This window comes from Falco rusticolus, chromosome 8 (genome assembly GCF_015220075.1).
Source record: "Falco rusticolus isolate bFalRus1 chromosome 8, bFalRus1.pri, whole genome shotgun sequence".
Taxonomy (NCBI): domain Eukaryota; kingdom Metazoa; phylum Chordata; class Aves; order Falconiformes; family Falconidae; genus Falco; species Falco rusticolus.
Window position 1 is genome coordinate 30,644,659 of NC_051194.1, and position 25,204 is coordinate 30,669,862.

Genomic DNA, 25,204 nt, shown 5'->3' on the forward strand with positions numbered 1-25,204 from the left:
CTCATAAGAAGTAATATATACAACTAGGTAATCAGCCATGCAAACTTCCAGAGTTCTGGGGCATTCTTTCCTCATTATTTGGAAATATCACATGGAGTAGTCAGGCTGTGGAAAATGTTCAGAAAACTTGTGTAAAGATGAAATAGAAATTTATTAAAGAAACTAGCAGCATAGGTTAGTATTGTGTGGGTGTGGTGTAACACAGAGGCACTGTTAAGATAGATACTTGTTAAAATGAATTTGTCTAAAAGTGTCAAAGGAAGCAGTAAGTAGAAAGAGAGCATTCTGCTTTTGCCAACACAAACTGCTTTCATGGTACAAAGATGATATCTAAAGCCGTTTCCTCTTCTTACTTTGAGGAAAGTGTAGTCAAAGGAAACGTAATTTTTTTCTGTGTGAAAGTACATGTCAGCATTAAATATTTGAAATGGATTTTACAACATAAATAAATCTGTTTAGGAGTGCAGATTTAGATGGTATCATCATCATAATGCCTGAACTTGGATTTTGTTAGTCTTAAACACTTTACACATGGGGTGGTTTTCAAGTACATTTTTTATGTCTCAGCAATAAGCTAGAGTCTTTTGGTCATAAATGCATATCTTCTGTTTAATGTTAGGAGAAGATAACTTTTTCAGTGTCAAGTTATCGATGTTTGTTTTTTTTAAAGTTTTGATGCAGGTAAACAGAGCAAATTTGAAAGTTGATTCTCCTTTTTTCAGACATCAGTAAAATTAGCAGATGCACAATGTGGTAGCTTCCTCTGTTTCCAGACTGGTGTAAAAACTGTCACCTGGAGACTCTTACTACAATGCATGCGGATTTGTTCAGAATGCTGCTTTTACCTCTGTGTTCCTGTTAAGTCATGCACCTGGAGGGTTCTGGTCTGGCTATTTGTGACTGTGGCTTTGCTGGTTTTACTGTCCATTTTAGCTAAATTTTACTAGCAAGCATTAGTCATGTCTGTGCTTTGGGTTGTATATGTAGCTGCTGATTAAAAAGCAGCACTGTATAAATGTTCTAGACAGAAATATAGATACTTTTCAAGATAACCTTTTTCAGAGGTAGGATTTTTTCCTATTTAGGAAATAAATGTTTGTTAGAAGCATTTCTCTTCTAAACTGCTTTTGAGCCTACTTTGTCAGTTTTGCATGCTACCTTAATCTGCTCATGACTTGTTTTACTGTAACAGTTACAGTATGTGGTGAGGAAGTATTTGCTGCCAAGGTGAATTGAGTGGACTGATATTTTTCAGGGGTAATACTGTAAAAAAATAGTTTCAGATACACAGTAATGCAGTTAATTCCAAGGCCAAGGTTACAGACTGCCAGATTTGTGACATCCCTGGTGTTTAGACGTTCCATATGTCATTGAATTATTGCCTTTTACCATCCCTTCATGTGTCTTGTCTGCAGTTTAACAAGATTCTTCATCTGAGAGCTCTTCTAATTTTATGTGCTTTTTCCATTTATAGAGCTAATTCTTTGGCTTTCGCTTTCGATTACTTAAAATGTTTTTGATCAACAAGTGTTTTTTTTTTAAAACTTGACAGAAGCGGTTGCTATTTAAAAATGCAAATTAGTGACGTGTGAAAGGTAATATTAGCTAAAGGCGTAAAAATATGAAAAGTCTTTTGCTATCTTGTGTTTTATCAAGGACATCTGAAAAGAGATAGTCAACTAATTTATGAATACAAGTCCCATTTTCCTAATATAATAGCTCCTTCAGGGACTTCTGATCTGCTGCTGCTTAACCAGTTCGTGCCTGATGCTGGAGCTGGGCCTTTTCTAAAGGGGCAAGATGGCTTTCCTGTTTCAGCATCATTTTCTCATTATTTCTCTTTACGAGGATTTGAAAAGTAAGTACTTCCTAGACTTTTCATCCTCATCTGGTGTACAATAAGGATGATAGAAGTAAAGCAACAAATAAAAACATAAATGCTTGTTCAGGCTTTTCAGTCACATGAGACTGTATATGAAGACTAGGGGCTCATCCATGTTTCAGAAGTTTTCCACTTCTTTTTAAAGCGGCTTTGTTATCAAAAGACATCAGGCAGTAAAAACACTGTATCATAAATTCTGTGTACATAGAACTTATCCAGTTAAACAGGAAAGAATATTAAGCCTGTTTTGATGAAGTCTTTGATGGACATACCATCTGTAAGGATCTGGGGACCAAAAAGCAGAATCCCTTTCCATTCTGTTTAAAAACTTGGCGGTTTTGCAGTTTGTTTCATGCTCTTTTGACCATGTTGCCACGTCTGTGACCTCTTTAGAATCTCCCCACTTTCTGAGCTTTTGTTTAGTGCCTTCTACAACCTGCTCACTTAATTAGAATTTTCCTAGAGTGAGGGTAACATAGCTTGCAGTGTATTTTGCTGCTGTATGCACACCTGCCACAAACAGTTTACATGCTTCAGTGAACTGTAGTTGCATCTGAACTATCTTGCATGCTGTAACACCAGTGGCCTGCTGTGAAACTATGAAATTGTGAGATGGTAAAATAACCTTTCTTGCTTTTGTATCTTTTATCTTGAGCCATTCATAATGATGCTGTTTACTTAATAATAATTTAAAGATTCAAGCAATGATTGAAATTTCATGAATTGAAATATTAAAGAAAAATACTCTTTTTTGTGCAATCATTTTAACTGTTTCTTTGTAAAACTTGTTATGCAGCAAGCTATGATGGAGGACATCTGCATAAACAAAGTTTACTTTAGCAAGCAGAATCATGTACAAATGATATAATGGTCCTTACTGCTGTTCAAGTCATACATGTGGAGAATTTACTGCTGTGGTGAAGTGAGGTTATGAGATTGGATTTAAATGGCCAGATGGTTTGCAGACCATGCTAATGAAGGCAATTCACGTGCAAAGGCAACAGACTTAAGAAGATTCTTCACTGTACCTTGTTTTGCATAATTGAGGCTTCTTGTCTGTTTTTGGAGTTTCTCTCCACTCTTGGTTGATCCAAAGAAATGGCCCCATGCAGCCATGTTCTCTGTTAAATTCTTTGGGTTGTCGACCCACGAGGGAGCTTCAGAAAGCTGTGGAATGAAATCCAGGTTGGTGCACTGGCTACTTAGCGCGAGGTTTGGAGATGCTAGCATGTAAATGGGAATTGTCTAAGCAGGACAACAGAAATGCCAGGGTGTATTTAGAATTTCCAGATCCTGGGCATCTGATTTCAGACTGTAGGAAAACAGTTTAATTGTATAATGATTCCGAGGTCTGAAACTCCTGGGCTCTGGTATTGGTATTGTGTTCAGAAATTAACAGGGACTCCTTCTTTTAAACCACTCATCTGTCACTGTTTCTTTAAAATGGCCAATATCCTGTTGTGTGCAGCTGTTAAGTGTGTGGTGATAATTTGTGAGTCCCACTGGCACAATGGAAATGACACTTGAAAACTCAAAAATTTCTGCTAGGAAGCAATATGTAGCATGTCTGTGAGGTATCTATATCCATGTCTCTATGGTCATGGAAGAAAATAATTCAGCAGTCTTTGGAGTAGGGATCAAAACTGTGATCATACTTCTAAGATGTGTGCTGTGGTTACTGGGCTTTCTGTCTCTGTCCCACGTCTTGGAGTCTTTTCCACGTGGCTTCAGGAGAAAAATGCAAAGCACTCTTGCCTCAGAGAGTGTTTATAAGCAAATGAAGAAATGAGAGATTGGCTTGAAACCCATTTGGATGAAAGAGGATATGGACTACAGATCTCCTGCTGCCTGAGCAAGTGTGACATCTTGCAAAAAAGCCGTATCAGCTTGCTTTTATGAATCAATCTAGTATGACTTCGTGTAAAGGCTAACCCTGTCACTGAATGCAAGACTTGCTTGGAGTATGGCCTCTTGGACAGGTTCTGCATCGGACTTCACAGAGGTGCACTTGTTTCGAGAAACCTTGCAGTGCTTGGTGCACAGGCTGTGGCATACACCAAAGCAGAACGTTAGGACTTACGCACAAGCTACCTTGTGTGCTGTAAAGGTTACTTACTCTTCTTGGGAAGCCCGTTGCATCTGCAAGGTAAGACACAAGTCAATGAATGTGTTGCATTTTGAGTGAGAGCTTGCACAGAAGGGTTCCTGTGGCTCAGATGGTGGACAGTAATTCAGAACCATGGTGAACAGGCAGCAGTTTGATGAATAAAACAAGACAAGCCTGCTGAAAAAAATGTCCTTTTATATATATATATTTGGTTGCCTAACTTTATGCATCTTGAAGATAAACTGGAAAGAGACCATTTTGATTTCAGCCTAGTACTGACTTCCTTTCCAGAGAGTTTCAAGTTTGTTACTCCCACTCCTGTTATTCTTCCTTCCCCACAGAAACTTTTATTTTTTGTTTGTTTTCATTGCATCTTTCCAGAGGGGCCAGTGTTGGAGGTACATCTTGTTACTGTTTGGGGGTGCATTAAAAAAAAAAAAAAAGACACCCATACATGAAATTTCTTTTGGTCCAGGTCATTAGGAGTGGCTATGGGGTAGGCTGTAACCCAGTTGTGCTCTACAGAAGTTGGAGATCAGGTGACGTGTCCTCTAGTGCTTTTCTGTGTTTGTGCTTGGCTAACTTGTCTTTGCTAGGAGCTATCAGCAATTCTGAGCAGCTAAAGAAATGCATTGCCCGTGAAGCAGCTGTCCCCTGATTCCTCGCCCTTTTGTTAAAATTTCAGTTGTGCTAGAACTAGGGTGTGTAACTTGGGAGAATATATGCAGTGACATTTGGTGTGAACAGGAAAGAAGTGGAGCAAAGGCGCCTGGTCATGGTTTGTAGTTTGCAGACGGAGGTTCTGTTAATGATGTTCTCATTAGAAGTTCTTACCCTAAGTGCTGTTTCCTTTTGGCTTTAAAATCGCCTGCATGACTAATACGTAATAACCTTCAGGTGACATTGCTTTCATGTCATAGCCTCAGAAACATCTATTCCAGGTTAGAGAGCACATATATAAGAAATCACATTAGTGCTGTTGAGAGCGCTGTGGAGAGCCTTTTGGCTGTCCTTCCAGAGATCTCTCGAGCAGGTCAGTACAGAGCTACTTCACAGTTTCAGGGTGTGAGTCCGAGGTGGATGTGACTCTGGAGATACTTCTCCACCAATATTTGAGATGTGGATTCATAGAGTTAACTTAGAAAGAACTTTGTAAATTGCTAGCCCCACCCCATTTGTGGTACCAACATCTCCTACAAAAAAATGTGGTGGTGTTTTTTTTTTTTTTTTGTCACGTCATTACATCTCCATAGGCCAGAGGATGGCGTGTGAGACCTGCTGCCTTTTGAAGAAGGCATTGCAGGGAAGTCACTGGGGAATATCAGCACCGCATATATGCATATTGATAGGTAGTATGGGGTGGTGTATGTATATGGTTCTCTGTATAGCTACCTACACATATGTATTGAGATTTCATGGACTGTGTTTGGATAGTTAGTAGCTTATCTTCTAAGGTAAATCTGAAGGTCATGATTATCCAACAAAAATTTTTGCTGTGCTTGTTTTTTGTTTTTTCTCTTCTTTTCTACTTAAATGAGCTCATAGGCCTACAGAAACCACTTCAGGTAGCTGAATGTGGAGAAATAAAGGAAAACATCTGAATGATCAAAGTTGAATTCAGGTTTTCACCTTTGGGATTTTGTGAATCAGTTTTGCGTTACATATTTTAATAGAAGTCTGCTTATACCATTCTACTCATCTGAGCAGTGCCTTGCTCTCTTACTGCTGAGTGCCCCAAATTCAGTGTGGGAAAGCCCGGTCCGTGTCTCTTTAAATGACATGTGCTTGCCTGTCTCCATGAAAGTCCCTCCTGCCACTCCTCAGTGCTATGTAGCAAGCAAGACAAGCAGTGTTTTAGTGGAAAACTGTGATCCAGTATTGGTATTGCCTTATGATATCTTTAATATCAGGATTTTTTTCTGTAGCGGTTGTGATTGCTGTTCCGGGGAAGACAGGGTGTGCCTCATTCCCCAGTGAATCATACATTAGTCAGGCATGTTTTGCTCTGTATGAACTGCTGGTGGAAACTGTATACTTGCAAAATTTAGGTTGCCCGTGGCATCTTCTTTTCACGTGATTTAGGTATTTACTTCAAGTGACAGTGGTGGAATAGATCTGATCAGTCTGAATAAAGCCTCATCTTTGAAAAAGTTAGTTTTTTAAAAAACCCTGCTGTTAGATTGTGCCTTTGGAAAACTGAAGGCTTTTATTAACTCATTATTTTTTTTAACTTACCTTTTTTGTTTCATCTGTAACACTTTTAAACTCTGTTTTAACTCAAGAATGTATCTCTCTATATAATGTTTAGTTATGAAAATCCAGCTTGCTGTTTATGGTGTAGTCCCTGGCAGCCCTAGCTACTGTACCAGTCACCATATGAATGCTGCAAAAGGCAGGCAGTGCTGGAGGAGCAGGTCCCAGGTGCAGGAGGTGGCAGCGGGTCCCTTCCCTGACTGATGGGCGAGCGGTGGTGGCATTCCCAATGTGGAAGGGAGAGTGTGGCAAGGAAGCCTTGGCACACCAGAGATGGGAAGCATTGCATTGGAGACTACGCTGGAGACTTGCTGATACAATGCTTTAGTATTCAGACTGAAAGCCATGTGGGTTTTTTTCCTCCCCCGCCCCCCTGCTTTTTTTGAAGCCTGAAAATGTGACTTTTCTTTTATGAGTCAGGAGACTTCTTGCTGAGTAGGCCATAGTATTTTTAGATGTGCTGATTTTATGTCTGAATATGGTCTTTTTATGTAAAATGCATCTTTCATTTGACTGTTTTTCTTTCAGTCTGCTGGCTGTGCGTGTGTGCTGGACAGGCTCCCACACCACAAGCAGCTAAACAGCATGTTACCTGCAACAGTTTAGCTTTTGTTTTCTTTGAAATACTGATTGAATAATAAATTGACTAACTTTTTTGCTTGTGAAGGCACTTCTGATCTAGTTGTAGGTTTATGTAGCCTTCAGGCACCAAAGCTCCTGTGTAGATTTAGCTTTAAAATTTACATGCCGCAGTTCCTGATTTGCAGGAAAGGTAGACGGAGTAAGGCAGTATTTGGTGTTTTACTAACTTTCTTGTGGCAGTAAAAGCCAATTAAAACATGAGAGAGAGTGAGTAATTTTATTCTGCATGACAGGTAATAGAAGCATCAGTTTGTCGAATCCTTGATATTTCTTCTAGGAACCAGACGTTTTGGAAGAAAATGAAAAATACACTTGTAACTTAAGTGCAAAATCTTGAGTTGCACAGGTCCTTAGTTCAGGCACATACAGTGCATAATGCTGATCACTTCATGAGGTGTGAATTTCTTTCTGGTATTTAGTTTTGTTTTCCCATTATTTATCTATTTTGCCTGCAAAGTTTTCTTCTTCGGTAAACGTTCCTATGATCAATGTGAAGTCAATGTTTTTTTGCGTGGTTATGCCCAGCTAGTATAGTGTGTTACAGACAAGATCAGGTTTACAGCTTTAAAAATGCTTGTCTGGCAAAGCATTTTTGGTGTTAGATGAGGTCCTGTGCTAATCACATTGTTATTTAAAGAGCAATATACCTTCCTTTTGAGGTTAGGTTTCTCTTGGCCCAGCGCTAATGTGCACAATTAATGTCAGTGATAGAAATTGTGTAGGCATTAGCAGGCATGTGAGCAAGCTGCAAACCGCTGCATCAGTAGCATCACAGCAAAACCTACTGCGGCAGCACTCCTCTTCTAGCCTGTAAAAACCAACCCCGTACTGTATTTGTTGCCAGGCGTTTTGCTGTGTTATTGACATAGATTTATAGATTGTTAAAAGTTAGTACTGCCTTATGCAGCCTAAGATCTTCCAGGTTTATGTCAGAGTGCTGAAATTTGTAGAGGTGCTACTACAGTGTTTCATGCTTTTGCTGGTGGTGCTAATTTAGTTAGTGCAGCCGTCTGACTATATAAAGAAAATGAGAACTTTGTCATGTCTCTGTGTGTGTTAAAAATTCGCACGTAGGCTGTAACTCTTGACTGCAGTGTGCATTTTGGTCTGCGTGTTTTAGAATTTGCCTATCCAGCTGTTAAGTCTTTTGTAACAACATTTCTAGCAGCTGAATAGTTTTGGTACTGTGAGTTTTGTAGTTACTTTTCATGAATACGTTGGTAATTTCTTCAGTTTTCTTACATTGTGACAATGAAAACAATGTATATCCATATCATGTTCTGGAAAGTGGGTGGGTGGGTAAAGGTGTTTTGCCTCTTGCTTTCCTTGGTCTTATTAAACACATTTTCAAGACTGTTTTCAATTTGTTAAATGGAATTTCTTTTGCTACCACTGTCATTATCAGTAGTCAGTACTTGCCACCGATGATAGTATATCTTGTGAAATACTTGTGATGATGGCCGGCCCTGCCGCATGCCCAGCTGGCAGTCCATGGGCAAGGGAGTTGTTTTCCCTTACAAACAAGGGAGTTGTTTTTTCAGTTACAGAACCACTTCTACCGCTAACTCTTACTATATGAAAATATTTCTATAGAAATGCTAATTGCTGAGCAGGAAGAACTACTCTGACTCTAAATTATACTCCTAAGCATTGATAAATTGAATTATGTACTTTTCTAACTTCTACTGTAGTAAAATTTTACTGGAGAATGCAATGATGCTTGATTTGTGGTAGGGAGCATTGTTTTATCTTTTTTAAAAAAGAAGTTCCTTGGGGTTTTTTTGTGTGTGTGTGGTTTTTGGTTTTTTTAAATGGAAAGTCAGAGGGTCTTTTTGATATGGGAAGAGGTATTGTAGGTGGGTTTGTCACTGAGCGTGCAGTGCCAGTTCACACACAGAGTTTAGGTATTTCTATTCCTCTGTTTTAGTTTGCACAAAGTAGGGAGCTAGGTGGTAACCCACAAATGCCTAACTCCCCAGTTGTCAAAACTGTGCACTATTGATAGTGATAGTGCAGCATACAAAGACATCAGCCTTCATTCGTGACGTTACCCAATTCCTTCATTACTTTGTACTCAGTTTCTCATTTGTCAAATAATTGTTAGTATGCTCAGTCTCTGGGTGTGGAGCATTTCTTGAGTCGGTGGTCACAATCTCCCCCTGCCAGGATTAACGTTCCCCTAGTTTTTGCTGAGCTCATTCCTCATGGTGAACTTCCAGTCAGCTCATCTACTTCGGTGTTACTTTAGAAGTTACTCTTTTGGACAAAGGATTTAAAGGAGCTTAACGAAGCATTAGCAGAACATACAAAAATACTTATATCTTGAATTAACCATTAACAACTAATTTGTTTCAGTTGTCTTAACATCAAACTTCTAACAATACATCTGATTTTATTAATAATTCCCTTAATTGTTTGATGTCAGTTCGTTCATTAAAAAGGGAGGTATCTTTGGTTTTTGTGCTATTAGATATTATAACCTAACCTTTTTTGCCTTAATAGGTATACAAAGCTTGGATATGCTGGTAATACTGAACCCCAGTTCATTATTCCTTCATGTAAGTATTTTGTTACTTGTGTATGAATGCTGAAGTTACACTTAAGAGTTTCTATAACATGCTATGTAAAAAAAAAAAACAAACAACAAGACCTCTGAGAGATGATACAGTGATAGTATGGCTCTGTTCAGGTTTGTTATGGATGCTCAGTTTAGAAAGATACATTCATTAAAATACTATGCTAATACTTGATGTGAAGTTAATTTGTTGGAAATTGAAATCATATTAAAATACAGTACCATGGCTACGTTTACTTTTTATAAAGTTTTTCCCGTATTGGTGATTTAATGGGTAAAACTTCAGTTGATTATAACTAGAAAAAAATTTAGAAATTGAATAGTTTAATATCTTTAGGGTTTAAAATGTTACACATGCGAGGTATTTTTCAGTATTACTGTGGTTATGATAATTCACTGTGTTTTGCAAAGAGAACACAAAAACATGTCACTTCTGTTTTTCCCCATGTAAAATTGCTTATTTATGTGCTCCCTGTTTTCTGAACTTTCTCCCACTTGAAGTGATAGGGCTCTGCTCTGGAGAGTGGAACTCGATTGGCTTCCTTTAGAAATGTTTCACCTTTTGACCTCCTATTTGTCATTGTTTTTATCTGTGCCAAAGTAATCACTTATTACATCCTGGTAAAAAGGCATAATTAGTACACCCAGTTTTCCTTGTAAATGGAACAGGAAAAGAGGTAGAACTAATGCTACCTAAGCATAGTTACTGTAAACTAGAACTTGGTAGTTCCAGTTCTCTGCTAATTTTCTAGAAAATATGCTTCAAAAAGCAATCTTCCTGGAAAGCTGAGGTTAATTCACTTAATGCATTCTCCTGTTTCCATACAAGTGAGAGAATTCTTTCAGTCTCTTCTATATTGTCTTCTAATACGTAGTTCTTAATTTGGTTTTCCAAATGAACTTTGTTTTGTTTGTCTCAGTGGCATATAAAATTTACTCTGCAGTCTTGTGTTTGACACAAAAACTAGTTTTAACATTAGATTTTAAAAGTTACCAAACCATTGCAGGAAACCTTGTATCGCTCTTTAAACTTTATAGCAGTCTTTAAAAGTGGATAAATGGTTATTTTATTTAATTTCAGATAAATGGAGCTTACATACTTTTTCTGAATCTTCAGATTTGGTTTATTTAATTGTAAAATCACTTTCCTGTTCCAAAAAAAAGAGAAGAGATAATCACGACACTTTAAGCAAAATCTGGGAATGAAATGACCTGTCAGACCATTAAGCAGAGAAATTTATATAACAGGGATGCTTGTTAAAGTACAAGAGAAAGTGGAGAAATGAGACTTTTTCACAGCTTTTTGATAGTATGGTGTATTTTTTTGTTTAAAAAAAAAAAAAGCACTCTAGATGCTCTGAGAGCTGAAATGGTCTTTGACTGCAATTCTCTTAATGAAACAGGTATTTTTCTTATTTGTACTGTAATCCAAGTTAGGTAGTTGCACTAACTGCATGAGTTTACATTTATTATCTGCCTCGAAATAAAATAGCACTGGTGTTATCCACATTAAGAGAAATGAAAACAGAGTATAGCAGTACCTAGTTTCAAAGTAAAATGTTACAAAAACCTGTGGATCTTTTCAGTGCACTTTGGTGGCTTTAAATTCCTTAAGACTGTCTTCAGTGGAAAAATGGTTTGGTTTCTCCTTTGACTTCCAGCGATGGTGGTTGTATTTTATCAATGTGATTGTGTGAAAAACATTTGCTGTCAAACAGGTTTGAGCAGCATTCCTTCTGCCTTTTTCATTTGCTGCTTATCTTATTCACTCCTGCTCTTAACAAATTTTTATCTCCTTATGTGTGTTCTTGATTTAATTCTGAATATGCTTCTGTAGAGATGATAAATACTTGCTTGAAAAATGAAATAAATGAGAATATATTGGGCCAGGTTTTTTTAAGAGACTTGGGGTCACCGCTTTCTTCCCAGGCTGCCTTTTAGATCTTAGCGGATTGTTAATTTTGCTTGATTTTTATTCATTTAATCCTTTTTTTCCTGCTATATGTTAAAATAGGAGTCAACTTCTTTCCATTATGCAGTATTTATCTTGGTTTACATGTTAGGTGGCCCTTTCTTTACTTTACTAGGTGGCCTTTTATTTTTAAAAGAAAAAAAGAAAAAGATAGCCTGAGTCGTGGTTAAGCACAAAAATGGATTTGATGCAAGTATGTCCTCTTTTTTTCTTAAGGCTCTTAATTCTTGTGCCAAGCAAACCAAAGGCAAATGCTGTGAGATACCGCTGGAGTGCTGCCCATCTTCAGACACTGCGGTAGCTTAGCTCTGGTTTCAGTAATATTTATTTCCCTATTGTATTTTCAGGATATAATCCTTGATTCAGGTTGTTTCCTTCTCATTTCTGATTTTCAAACCCATGACTGAACAGGTTAGTCCCAAGGCCAGCAAAATATTGAGAGTGTGCATCTTGTTTTAGGCTCGTAACAGTGTGAAACCGCTTTGACGTGAAAGTTTCTATAATCCAGTGGCAAGCGATGGTATTTTACTTGAAAATTCTTGAAGATAATGTGCATCTGGACAGAAAAAATTTCCCTAAATGTGTAAGCTCTGTAATGATGACCTGAAAAATACTTGGCAAGGTTCTTCTTGTCACTTGGCAGCAAATGCTGGCCTTGCGACATCTCCTTCCCTGCGATTTGAGCTTCTGCTTCTTATCGACCCCCCCATGCTATTCGACTTCCTCTCTGCTCTCCTGTAAGCTGCTACAGAAGTTGCAGGATGATTCAGTTTTCTTCCTGAGGAGCCCAAAATAATGCCTTCTGTTTTATCCTGTTCAGTCTTTCATAACGTTTAACTTTTTAGTTTCTCTGGCCACACAGCTCTGCTTTTGTTGTCCTTTATGGGAAGAGGAAGGAGAAGGATGGGGAGCATCAGTGAACTAACAGCGCTTTGCCCTAGTGTGCTATTGATTTCCAGTTCCTCTGACTCTGCTGCCCTGTGTCCGATGGGCTTGGGGCTGCAGCAGCTGGTTTTGTAGCTTTTTTTTTTTAATCTTAGTCGTGAGCAAACGGAACTTCTTCCTGAAGGTGAGAATTAGAAAAATAAATCTGCCTTTGACAGCTTTTAGATCGTGATCTTTGAATAATTGAGGCTGATGTTAATGCTGCTTATAGATATGAATTTACTCATTTAAGTAAAAGATTGCATTTAAAGGCAATTAGTAAGACCTGAAGGAAAAAAAACCAAACAACCAGCCGGTATTGCCGGGACAGCAGTCCTGGTAGCCAGGGGGCTGATGCAAAAGATGAGGGAAAGGAACATCTGTGTTCCTGTGAAAACTAATTGACGGTCCACCTTTCCAGGGTCTTGTGTTTAGCCTTAGCCAGTTTTTTTCTGATAAAACTTTTTGCTTTATTTATGATGAGTAATTATCTTGGAAGGAATAAATTGCCAAGATACAAGGTCTTAATTTTTGCTAGTTATTTCTTAAAGTGAAGGGGAGATTTATAGTCTTTCTTAAATGATATTCCTCATCCTATTCTTAATGATAGATAGGAGTAGGTTTTAAAGGGAGAAATTAAATGTAGACTTTGTGAAAATCAGTTTTAAAGAATCTAAAGGTGCATCATGTGGCCACAAGAACTTCTGTCCTTTAAAAAACACTCCTTTTGTATCTGTCTGCTTTTTCTGTATGCCTTACCTTTTCTCCTACTCCTTCCTTCCTGCCTTTTGTACATGTTTTTTGCTTCTTCAATTGCTCTTCAGTCCCTTTTGTGTACCATATCACTTTCACAAGCCAAGAAATCAAACTGGTGCAAGTGAAGTAAAACATCCATTTATATAATGGCAACAAGATTTCTTTCTTGCTCTTTATACAACTTCTACAACTACATTCTTATTTTATTATTATTATTATTATTATTATTATTATTATTATTATTATTAGCTGAGTGTGCAGAAAATTAGCGTACTTGTTGAATAAAATTAAATCTGTAGGGATGCCCTATCTTTTTATTCTTTCTACATTTTATCTCCCTGATTGCATGTTGAATGTCTTAACAATTACATCTATATTTAGGTGTGTGTTGTGTTGCTTTATAAATCCTAATGATGTTTACCTACAGTTGGAATTCAAAATATCTGTGTTTTATTTAGCTTTTCTGTGCTTATGCCTGAAACAAAGAATGAATAATACAATGTGTTCCTGTTTTTGAATGTTTTTTTCAGTGTGGAATATATAATCTACAATATTTGTGTTCTGTTAAAGGTATTGCTATCAAAGAATCGGCAAAAGTGGTCGATCAAGCACAGAGGAGGGTTTTGAAAGGTGTTGATGATTTAGACTTCTTTATCGGGGATGAAGCAATAGAAAAACCAACTTATGCAACCAAGGTATTAAGAGAAACATTTAAAACAACTTTCCAGTACTCTTTAGAAAGCATCAGCTATACAGTAAACAGCTACTTAAGAATGCTTTTGAATTAACGTTAATCTTGTTTTCTTGTTAACTCTGTTTTAATGGAAAATAAGGTTTGTTGTTAGTTTTGTTGACTTTCAGGAGCCTGTGGGAATTTGGAAAATGGTAGGTGAAAACATATATATTCCTTTTGAAGTGAAGGGAGGCTGGGAGAGTGTTAAGCAGAAATACCACATTCTTTCATAGTCCATGGCATCTTCTATCAGCAACATCAGTCAGGATACTGGGATTGGGGAAACTGGTTTATTACAACCATTCTGTTGTACTGAGAAAAGTGCAATGTATTGTCTTTGCTATTTAAGGTTGGAATCTGAATTTTGAATAGGTGTCAGATCAGAACAAGGAAAACCTAATGCAAGGTTTCTTGCATACGTAGATAATTTGAAAACACAAATATTATTTTTTTTTTTCTTTTGGTTCCAATTATATTTTGATACTCCTCTGCAACAGTGGCCCATCCGCCATGGTATAGTTGAAGACTGGGACTTGATGGAGAGGTTTATGGAGCAAGTAATCTTTAAGTATCTAAGGGCAGAACCCGAGGATCATTATTTTCTTTTGGTAGGTAAAATTATGTCCTACTTAAGAAATCGCATATGACTAGTAAGAATGTTTGTGCTGATTTGTGTAATAATTCTTGAATGTGAATATGCTTAGCTTGAAAACTAAAGTAAATATAAATTACCCGGAACTTTCCTGACCTGGCTTATCCCATCCAGGTTCTTTAACTTTCTAAAGATGTCAGTGTCTGGGCTGCAAACTTCTTTCTATTCTCTTCTCTTCTCATTTTCCTGCAAATTGTGTCATCTTCATCACTTCTTTTCTATTATTTATCCACTGAATTCAATGATCTGCTTTACATTTTTGAGGCAAAAAGGTATGTGTGTATTTTGACTCTCCATAATTGCAATTATTTTTTTCTTTTGCAGTGCTGCCACCTGGATAATGTGTCTAGACAGTGAATTTTGTCTTTCATTTTCTGTGAAATCGAAAGGATTGATTGTCATATTTGGGCAGATTAGATCTGAATTAATATCAGTGTTGTTCTCAAGCATCTGCTATTCCTTAGTATTTATTTTAAATGTTGAAATAAGCAATTTGCTTTAGTGTGACATTTATATAACAAGTTTGGAATTAGAGGTGTTGGCCATACTTGTTAAAGAACATCTAATGTAACCGTTTTCTTGAGGCAGGTCTAATTAGGTCCAGTTGCTCAAGGCTGTGTGCAGCCAGGCTGTGAATATCTCCAAGGGTTAAGGTGCCATAACAGCTCTGGGTCTCTTTTCCACGATTTGACCACCCTCATGTTACCTTTTTTCCCTTCTTAATACTTCCTTAGGATTTCCCATGTTTCACTTTGTCTCTATAGCCCTTAGTCAGTCACCTTTGTGAAGAGTCTGGCTCCTCCTTTTTACCCTTCTATTACGTAGTTGACGCAATGGAAGAGTGATAATTTTTTCTCAAATACTCTGTAGCACTATCTAAAATGCTGTTTCAGAGGAGAGACTTAATATTAAGTATATTTGTTATTTTAATGAAAATGATAGCATACTATCATTGTGTATTGTATGTTGTTGTTAATCTTCTCTGTTGAGTACGTTTCTACAGCTGATCATATCAATTTGTTTTATAGTTGATTGCCTTCTGAGGAAAACCAGTTTTTTTTCTTTAATGAATCACTGAGAAAATTTAAAAATAATTGTCATTTTTTAAAATGTGCTAAACTGCATCCTTTGACATGTTTACATTGATAGTCCTTGGTTCTTTCAAGTGTAATCAAAAGTTTTAAGCAGCTAACCAACCCACAAAAGGGGCCTTGGATGTAAATTCTTAAGTGGTAATTACTATAACATTTTTATTGCATTTCTGTTTTCACTCAAATAATCACGTTTTTGCAATGCAGTCTGCATAAGTTCTACTATTATCAGAGGCGTTTCTAGATTTTCTTAATTGCACCATTTGCCTTTAAAAGCACCCTTTGCACATAGCTATTTTTATACGCTATTCTTGTTGAATGACTCATCTTTCAAAACTTAGGATTTAATGGTATTTTTTGTTTTGTTTAAAAGTCAAGTGTTTGATTTTAATGTAAGTAAAACTTGGGGTTTTTTTGTCTCGCAGACTGAGCCTCCATTAAATACTCCCGAAAATAGAGAATATACTGCTGAAATCATGTTCGAGTCTTTCAATGTTCCAGGGCTATATATTGCTGTTCAGGTAAGGCAGTTCTGTTGAAAGTTAGAGCTACAGTATTTCTCCTTGAGCTAAAATTAGTTTCACTATGAGAACTGTATGAGTGGTGCTTGGAGTACTTTTAGGTGCTTCTCGTTAGCAGTTTCACCACTGTGTGTTTTTGATACACATTGATTCTGTGGCCTGTTAGGTAGGGACTGTTCCTCTGTTACCCCTATAGAAGGCAGCCTATAAGGAGTAGAATATAATAGTTGTTGCATCATAAATAATAAAAAAACAAACTGAAAAGAAAAAAAAACCAAAACAAACCAACACACCACATCATAGTAAGGGTATTAGGCCAAGAATTGCATCCCTCTCAATATGAAGTAGCAAAAAAGATATTTGATCATGGCTAAACAAGTGTTGGGCGGGAGTCAAAAACTACATTTATGGACTCTCCTTTTCATAAACTGTTGTGTACACCTATATAAATATTACTAAATCAGTTCTCATGCTGTAAATTATCATGAGGGTGTCATTCTGGGTGCTGTTGGGAGAGGCAATGGAAGGTGGGATCTGCAATGCAGTGCTGCTATTAAGATTTGGTTTTCACATATGTTTTTTTTTTTTACAAGGCTGTCCTTGCCTTAGCTGCATCTTGGACGTCAAGACAAGTAGGAGAACGAACACTGACTGGCACAGTTATAGACAGTGGTGATGGTGTCACTCATGTTATTCCTGTGGTAAGTATACATCAAAAATACAGAAACAATTTCACTGGGGAACAGCTTGTCCTGTAACTTTTCTGAAATTTACACCTACACAGGCTGAACTATAGCTAGGAATCTTCAGAGATGTCAGATAATTTCCAGGGTTGTGGGTATGGGTTTCTGTTTATTTCGTAGTGCAGTAACTCTCAAAGAACTTCTGTGCACCCTGAATTTGTCAGGGCATATTGCCTTTCAGTGACTTACCTTAAAAGGTGGCTTGTCAAGGCCACACTAAGTGATCAATGAAACTGTATTGCTTTAGCGTATTTCCAGTTTATTTTGCTGGTGAAAGCGAGTATGCTCTTCACAATAGTCCAAAAAGTTGGGAGTTTTTTTGTTCAGTTCGTATATAAAATAAATAATAAAGAATATTTGAGGGCAGATGTAGTATGTTTACAGTTTTTCTCCACCTGTTGACCAACGTTTAGTAATATCCAATTGTGCATCAGTGATACAAGAAAAATGTTCTGACCTGACCTGGAAAAAAATTAACCCTGAGGTTAATTAATGTTGAAAATCTCTTCTGATGTATCAAGTTGCTTGCTAAAAATATGATCATACGATGTTTTATTAAATAATTAACATTTACAGCTGCAGTTTCTTAACTGTCAAATTACTGATTTTGCTGTAGGTGTGTATTTCCTTTCACAAAGTTACATATTTGAAATTCTGTAATTGGAATACTTCATAGTATTATTATTACCAGCCACTTGAAATAGATAACTCTCTGGCTGTCTTCCCTTGGGAAGTTAAATGAATATCTACACACCAGATACATTTTTCTTTTCAAAATGATGTTAGATTGTAATTTTAAAGTTTAAAATCTATACAAAGCTTTATCATGCCACAGTAACCTCAGTTTTTAAAATTGAGTTGTTATACCAAATAGTAGCATTGGTGGTGGTCAAACATATGCTGTGATGTAGCGATTTCTTACTAATCTTGGTGGAATACAGCGGCTAAATCTTTATTCAGTCCGTTCATCCAAGATGGCATATTTTTAATAAGATGAAGGAAACAATTGACATTTCAAACCTTCTATAGGTAAACTTATTTTAATTGTACTTAGTAGTTCAAATTGTCATTAAAACAGTTGAACATTGCCCGATTTGCAGGTTTGGTTTCTTTACCTGAAATAAAAGTAGAGTTATTCTATATTGCTTGAAGCATTAAGCTCTTTTCCAGAATGACATTTGCTTGATTTCTGGAATTTTTAAAGAAGTTGAACAAATTGACAGCAATAGTGTTCTGCTTTTGTAATAAAACAGATAAATAACAAACACTTACCTCTGTAGTGAAGCTAAGAATAGTGGTACGTTTTTTATGACTTTATTATTTTTTGTGTTAGAAAGAACTTTTTGTATGAACATAAGGCCCATATAGGAAACTTTGAGGATTTCATATTAGTGCAATATTTTGATTTATCTTTTTGGATGTAGCAGGTCTGGTGGGGTTGAAGGACAGTCTTGAACATTTTCGGTTTCTGCATTTAGACCAGATATTTTTAATGCCCTAATACTGGCTCCCAGGACAAGTGTGATTTAGAAGGGTAGACTGATGGATGAGTGTGGGCGAGTCTGATGTTCTAAGCACTCTCAATTAATGTGCTGAAATGATGCATTTTCTCCCTGCTTTCAGAAAATTAATTTTGGTTCATGTGGATTGTTAACGTCTTACATCAGTGGCTGTGACTGCAGAGCCACATCATTTATTCTAAAATAATATTTCACGATACAAGGTTCCTTGACCTTTTTGGTAAGAGTAACCTCATTTTGAAGAGAAAATAAAGGCCAAGGAATAGTGAGTATAGCTATTTGTCTGCCTTATGTACTAGTGACCTCTCTGTTCCTCCTAACCTTGTAAGAGTTATAAACCAATGCAAAGTGAAACACTTTTAACAGGTGAAATAAGGCTACTGAAGAATTGGGTTTCTGGTAATTAAATGAACCAGTCTTTAAAGGACTTAAGTCTCATAATCATAGGTAGCAAATAGGAGTTTAGACTCCATGTCTTTTTCTCTCCCTTCGTAGGCTTTGGTGAAAGAAGTTCTTATCAGTATCTTTCTCCCAATTAATTTTATTTACAGGCTGAAGGATACGTGATTGGCAGCTGTATCAAACACATTCCAATTGCTGGGCGAGATATAACATACTTCATTCAGCAGTTGCTGAGGGAGCGAGAAGTAGGAATTCCTCCTGAACAATCCTTGGAAACAGCTAAAGCAGTGAAGGTAATGTGAACATTGCAGATGTTAATGTTATGGTAGGTCAGAGCTTGATACCTATTTTTAAAAGATAACAATCTCTTAAAATCATTGCTCTTCCAAGTAAAGGCGCTGTGTTTCTAAATTATATAAAAATGTCTAAATAGTATAATAACATGAAATGTCTTAAACTTAAGGTACACTGTTGGGTCGTACTCATTTTGGCCTAGAATTTCACCCTTTACTTGTAGTCTCCCCTTTCTCATCCTCTCCCTTATTATTACTGTTATTATTATTGTAATATTCAGTAGGAAATGTTCTTGGTGGGATGTGTAATGTAAAGAGCTGTAATTATGCTTTTATTCTTTCTGAATGTTGGTATGTTCTTTTTTGTAGTACGAAGCTATTCTGAAAGACATTCAGCTGAAAGTACTCTTAAACCTTGTTTCTATGGCAATTCTTCAATATACTTTAGAACTCATTTCTCTCCATCTTAGAAGTTTAGAGGAAAAATAGAAGAGAAGTAATTTAGCTCAGCAAGATATGCTGCTTTCAGTGCTGCACAAGAATGATTTGTAGTAGCAGAGCCATTATCTAACTGTATACAGTAAATGTCAGTTCAGCCATTTTTGAGCCCTATTCTGTATCTGCCAATTTAAAACTCTTATTCTTAGAAGTTTAAATTACTACACTTTTTGTTAAAGTTCGTACCATCTTCTCTGCTATACTTAAGATACTTCTAACTGTACATATTCAATTTTCAGGAACGCTTTAGTTATGTTTGCCCTGACTTAGTAAAAGAATTTAACAAGTATGACACAGATGGTACAAAGTGGATTAAACAGTATACTGGAATTAATGCTATCTCAAAGAAAGAATTTACTATTGATGTTGGCTATGAGAGATTCCTGGGGCCAGAGATCTTCTTCCATCCTGAGGTAAGTGGGTTTGAATTGCCTACACTTTCTGGCATAGGTGCGTTTTAGATGGTAGCATGTAAATAGTATTTGCAAACTTGTAAAGAAGTAGTTATCCCAACTTCATTTATCCTTATTTCTAAACAGGTACCAACTATTGTAGTAAGTCAGCGTAGTTTTGATTCTTGACTGCTAGTGATCTTTGTACAAATACAGGTTGATACCTAAACAAAAGTACTATATTTGAATTTTTTTAAGCAAATGAATTACTGACCCCAGATCTTTTTCTTGCAATTCTTAAAAGAATTTCCAGGTCTCACCATGTTGTACCCTGTTCTCTTAGCTGTCTGTTGAAAAGTCAGCTTTCTAAATAAGCTGCCATTTTGCCTTTATATCCTCTGTCTTCTACTGTTGGGAAAAAATAAAAGGGAATAAAGCCTTCCCCCCTGCCCCCACTCCCTCTACATTCTGCTGTTGCAGGCTTTGTCGTGTTACACTGGTTTGCTGTAGTGCTCAGCATCTTGGAAGGGCAGGTATTCTTTGACCTGTTAACAGTTAACAAAAACTATCTAAGAGAATAGCTGGCAAAATAGATACTTTAGGTTTATTAGTCTTTCACACCTTTTATAAATGGCAGTAAAAACAGCTAACATAACTATTATGTTAGTTTTCATGATATCTCTAGTATAATAGGATGGATCTCCCCATTTTCTTTGTTCCCTTTCCTTTGCAATATGTGATCCTACATGTTGACTTATGTTGATTTTATTCTTGATTGTAGTTTGCTAATCCAGACTTTACGCAACCAATCTCAGAAGTAGTAGATGAAGTTATTCAGAATTGTCCTATTGATGTTAGACGTCCTCTGTATAAGGTCAGTTGCTATAATAAATTTTTTTAATACTTGTCTTAGAAGGATTGTACTTCATACTGAAATATGTATTTGAAACTATTTAAAAAACAACTAACAACAAAATCATTTTTCCAGAAGTGAGTCCATTGTGTAGATTGGTTTATGTTGTTCGCTTACACTTTTTCAGAATATGATGTTTCATTACTCAAACTCCTATGTAAAACAAAAATAAATAAGGGAAACATAAATCTGAGTGAAGGAAGTGTACAAAGATACAAATGGATCTTAAAGCACAGCCAATTTTCATGTCACATGGTCTTTGTGAATTGATATTCTGTCATGCTTAAGTGTTAGATAATTTAAAACTTAAAGTAAAAGCCTACCTGCTAACTGTAGTTTTTAAAACTACATTTAATATTTAGAATTTAAGAAATGGATAAAGCTGAGCACTTATTTTCAGACGTGGCTAATAATTTTTGTTACTCAAAACAGAATATTGTCCTCTCTGGAGGCTCAACCATGTTCAGGGACTTTGGTCGCCGTTTACAGCGAGACTTGAAAAGGACTGTTGACGCCAGACTGAAACTTAGCGAAGAACTTAGTGGTGGCAGACTGAAGGTTAGTTCTTGCAGCTAATGCGTTTAACAAGCATCTTTCTGTCCCTTGTTACCTGGAAAATGTGAAAATAACGTATTGCAATGATGATTTTGTTTGTTGAAATGTCTTTATTTTCATGTAGAGTTCTTATAGAAGCTTTTCAGAAATTCATATGTTGCAGAGGATTGTAGACTGGTATTGGAAAATATTTATATAATCTCTTCATTGTAGGAAGCTAGAGTGCTGTTTCCCCAGGTATGCACTTGTGCTGCCTGTCCCTTAGTATTCAGCTAAATCAGTCGCATCTAATGGAAGGATGGGACTCGTGCCTGTTACGTAAAAGCAGCTGGCCATTCCCCAGCTGCTCTTGTGCAAATCATCATCCTCAGTCTTTTGAACTTGAAAGATAATAAAAGAGATGGAGCAAGCTCATTGTTGAGCCACCTTGGGTAGTCATAGGACTGGAGCACTTGTCTTATGAGGAAAGGCTGAGGGAACTGGCTTGTTGAGAGAAGAGAAGGCTTTGGGAGTCCTAATAGCAGCCCCTCAGTATATGTGGGAAGGTTGAGAAAGTGGGACTATGCCCTTGACAGTACTCAAGGGGTGGGCATGTGAGAGACAGCAGATACAAATTGAGACAAAAGACATTCAGCTTGGATGAATGGAATGGAAAGGAAAAACTTTTTCGTTTTGAGGATGATTGGGCATTGGAACAGGCTGCATGGAGAGGTTGTGCGGTCTCCATTCCTGAACGTTTTTGAGATTTGGGTGATAAAACTTCCCCCGACCTCATAGCTGACTTCCTGCTTTGAGCAGGAGGCTGAATTAGAGACATGCTGGGGTCCTTTCCCACCTATATTACCCTATAATCCTATGAAGTGACTGTACTTCACTAAGCTGCATGATGCTTAATTTATGTTCTTTCCACTTTTGACCTCTGATCGAACGTCTGCATTTTTTATGTTGAGTCTGCATACATAAAAGATACCATCAGAGACAAAAATTACTTTGTGTTTTTTTTCCTTTTTAGGCAAGATTGAAGTGATTTTCCTCATTTATTTTTTAGTAGTTATCTAGCTAGATGAGCTCAAACAATCCTTAAAAAAAACCCCGTGTAGAGCTTCTTAATATGCTGTGTACACAACTCTGAAATTTCAGCTGTATGTGGTTCTCTGATTCAAGTAACCTAGTTTATTCTCAGTTCTGCTTACTAGACTTCCATCACTTACTAAGGAAGCAGGATATGAATAAGGAAATCTGCTGCAATTCTTCCTCCTTCAGAGTACTAGGCATTGCAAGTAATCACTGGCTTGAATTTTGCAAATGATATTACAAATTATTTCAAATTGTTCAGTTTTCAGCAGGTTCTATTGGAATAAACAAATTACTCTTTTTTTGAAACTGTTATGTACGCTGACATTTTTGATAAGCACAAGTAAGGAATGAAGGTTTGTGTGGATATGGAGGGAAATGGGCTAACTGGAACAAAGGTAGTTTTAAAAAGCATGACTGTGACTGTATTGGTCCTAGATAAACTTTCAATCTGCCACAGATGCTTTGTTAAAATAATGGCATGAAACTTGGCTTTCTAAAGTGTGTGTTTTTTAAAGGGCTTAAGTAGTATGTGTCTGTTCTTGCAACTGCATAAATAGTCCCTCAAGAAATTCAGCAGAAAATAGAATGTGGATAACTGGAGAGGAACACTGTACCAGAGCTCTTGGGAGAAAATTGGTGTGAATGCAAGTATCTCTTAATGTCTGATAAAGTAGGTAACCGGCAATTTATAAGCACGAGCTATTTCTTAGTCTGGATTGTACAGGAGAAAATCTGATGCTGTAATTGCAAATTTACATACCCAGCATTTAAGAAAATAATTTGTGAAAAGTAAGCTTGGAGTATACACTCTTCTTAAAGACCTAATTTTTACCAGCAAAAGTGATTTTTAATGTATTCCTTTTGGATTTTTTTCCCCTCTTTTATAGCCTAAGCCCATTGATGTACAAGTCATTACACACCATATGCAAAGATACGCTGTTTGGTTTGGAGGATCAATGCTGGCTTCCACGGTAAGTTAGCTATAAAGCTGAGCATGCTTTAGTCATTCTGGCGATGCTTTTGGAGTTGTCATCTCTCCTTCACTTCATATTAACTGCGGTTGGGGGATTTGTGATAGGTCTCAGGTAGGAAATACGCCCTCCCCATCCCCTTTGAAGTTTTTGCATTAGACTTTAAAGATTTGAAAGAGCAAATGACTGCTGAATTACAGCTTTGTGTGGCTTGTTAAATAGTGCATTTTAGTTCTGTGGTGAAATACATTGTTTGCATTGGTGTTCACCCATGCATGATGTAATAGTAATTTCAGGACCTTCAAGTATTTGGTTTTCTTTTTCCATTTGCTACATAACTGTTGCTATTGTTCAAATAAGGTGTACGTACCATTGACAAATCTTTTTTTTTTTTTTTTCCCCTTCCCTTTACAGCCTGAATTCTACCAAGTATGCCATACCAAAAAAGATTATGAAGAGATTGGTCCTAGCATCTGTCGTCACAACCCTGTGTTTGGAGTCATGTCTTAAAGCTGACCTCAGAGGGGTCAGGGATAGGGAGGTGGGGAGGAGGAAGAAGAGTCTTTCTGATAACTTGTTTGTCTGATGGCTGGTATTAAGATAACAAACATGACTTGACAATAAGTAAAAGACCAAACACAATTAAGCAGGATTATTTTAATAAGTGTCTCAACATGCGGATGTAGTGGAAAGCCAAAATGATCACATTTTTTCTTTAGATTGATTATTTGAACCTGTGTGTAACAAAACAAATAAGTGGATTTTAGTTCTTTCTGTGCCCTGATATTTTGTATATTAATGAATTATCCAAGATTTGACGGGATTTGATGGTGTGTAGATAGTCAGCTCTCTAATGCTTCCATTGTACCCTTTCATGGGTGCAATGCAGGAGCTTGTTTATATTTCATACTTTTTTATACTTTGAGGAAAAATATGAATTAAAGAAGCTGTATTATTTGAGGAAAAAAAAATTACCAGTGACCAACTTGAAAGTAAATTTAAAAAACAAAAAAAGTCATGAGTCATGCAACTAGTTCTTGCAAATCATGACCAGTCTAAATCCTGGGTTCCATGCAGCGCGAGTGCTTTTGGAACTAAGAAGCTAGTATCTTGGATTAACTGATGCCTGCTAGTGCTTTCTGATTACTTGGTGCATTTTCATACTATCTCTTGCTTAAAAAAAGAAAAAAAAAAAAGTAAAGACAAGACTGTTGGACCAGTATTGCAGTTCTGTAGTGTCATTTCTAATTAAACCAAATAATCAGGTTATCAAAATTTGGTGTATTTAAAGCCTAACACCATTCCAATAAAGGCACAAAATTTCTTTTTATGTTTGTGTCAGACTTGTTAATCTTATTACATGGGAAGTTGTGAGCATGGGTTCCTACATATCCGCTGTGGCTTTTGAAGAGTAAGATTGATCTGTAAGGTAGAGATCATTATGTGCATTGTGTAAACTGAAGTGTGAGCGTTTTAGAACTGCAGTTTATATGTTCATCTAGATAGCACTTACCTATATAAACCTAACATCTCCTCCATTGTTAGGTTTGTTAATCTACTTTGTTCTGTAACTTTTTTCCCACCACTTTCTTTTGAGTCGTGGCATACAAGAGACAGCACTGCATTTTAAATCTCTGTGGTTTTTCTGAGAGAAAATACCATGTAGATAAAAATAAAGTGAAAACAATCTCTTTCTCATTCTTTCTAGGAAGAACGCTTCATATATTGAATG

At 36.7% G+C, this 25,204-nt stretch overlaps 1 protein-coding gene across 1 annotated transcript in view; it reads left to right on the forward strand.

Moving 5' to 3' along the window:
- ACTR3 (actin related protein 3) overlaps positions 1-24,802 on the forward strand; it is a 32,797-nt gene extending 7,995 nt beyond the window's left edge. Inside the window, exons 2-12 of the mRNA XM_037397271.1 lie at positions 9,387-9,442; positions 13,682-13,806; positions 14,342-14,452; positions 16,013-16,108; positions 16,702-16,809; positions 18,923-19,066; positions 19,804-19,977; positions 20,738-20,830; positions 21,302-21,427; positions 23,389-23,472; positions 23,887-24,802. Of these exons, the coding sequence (XP_037253168.1) occupies positions 9,387-9,442; positions 13,682-13,806; positions 14,342-14,452; positions 16,013-16,108; positions 16,702-16,809; positions 18,923-19,066; positions 19,804-19,977; positions 20,738-20,830; positions 21,302-21,427; positions 23,389-23,472; positions 23,887-23,982 (1,213 nt within the window). The 3' untranslated portion in view covers positions 23,983-24,802. The remainder of the gene's footprint in view (positions 1-9,386; positions 9,443-13,681; positions 13,807-14,341; positions 14,453-16,012; positions 16,109-16,701; positions 16,810-18,922; positions 19,067-19,803; positions 19,978-20,737; positions 20,831-21,301; positions 21,428-23,388; positions 23,473-23,886) is intronic.
- The last annotated feature ends 402 nt before the right edge of the window (positions 24,803-25,204 follow it).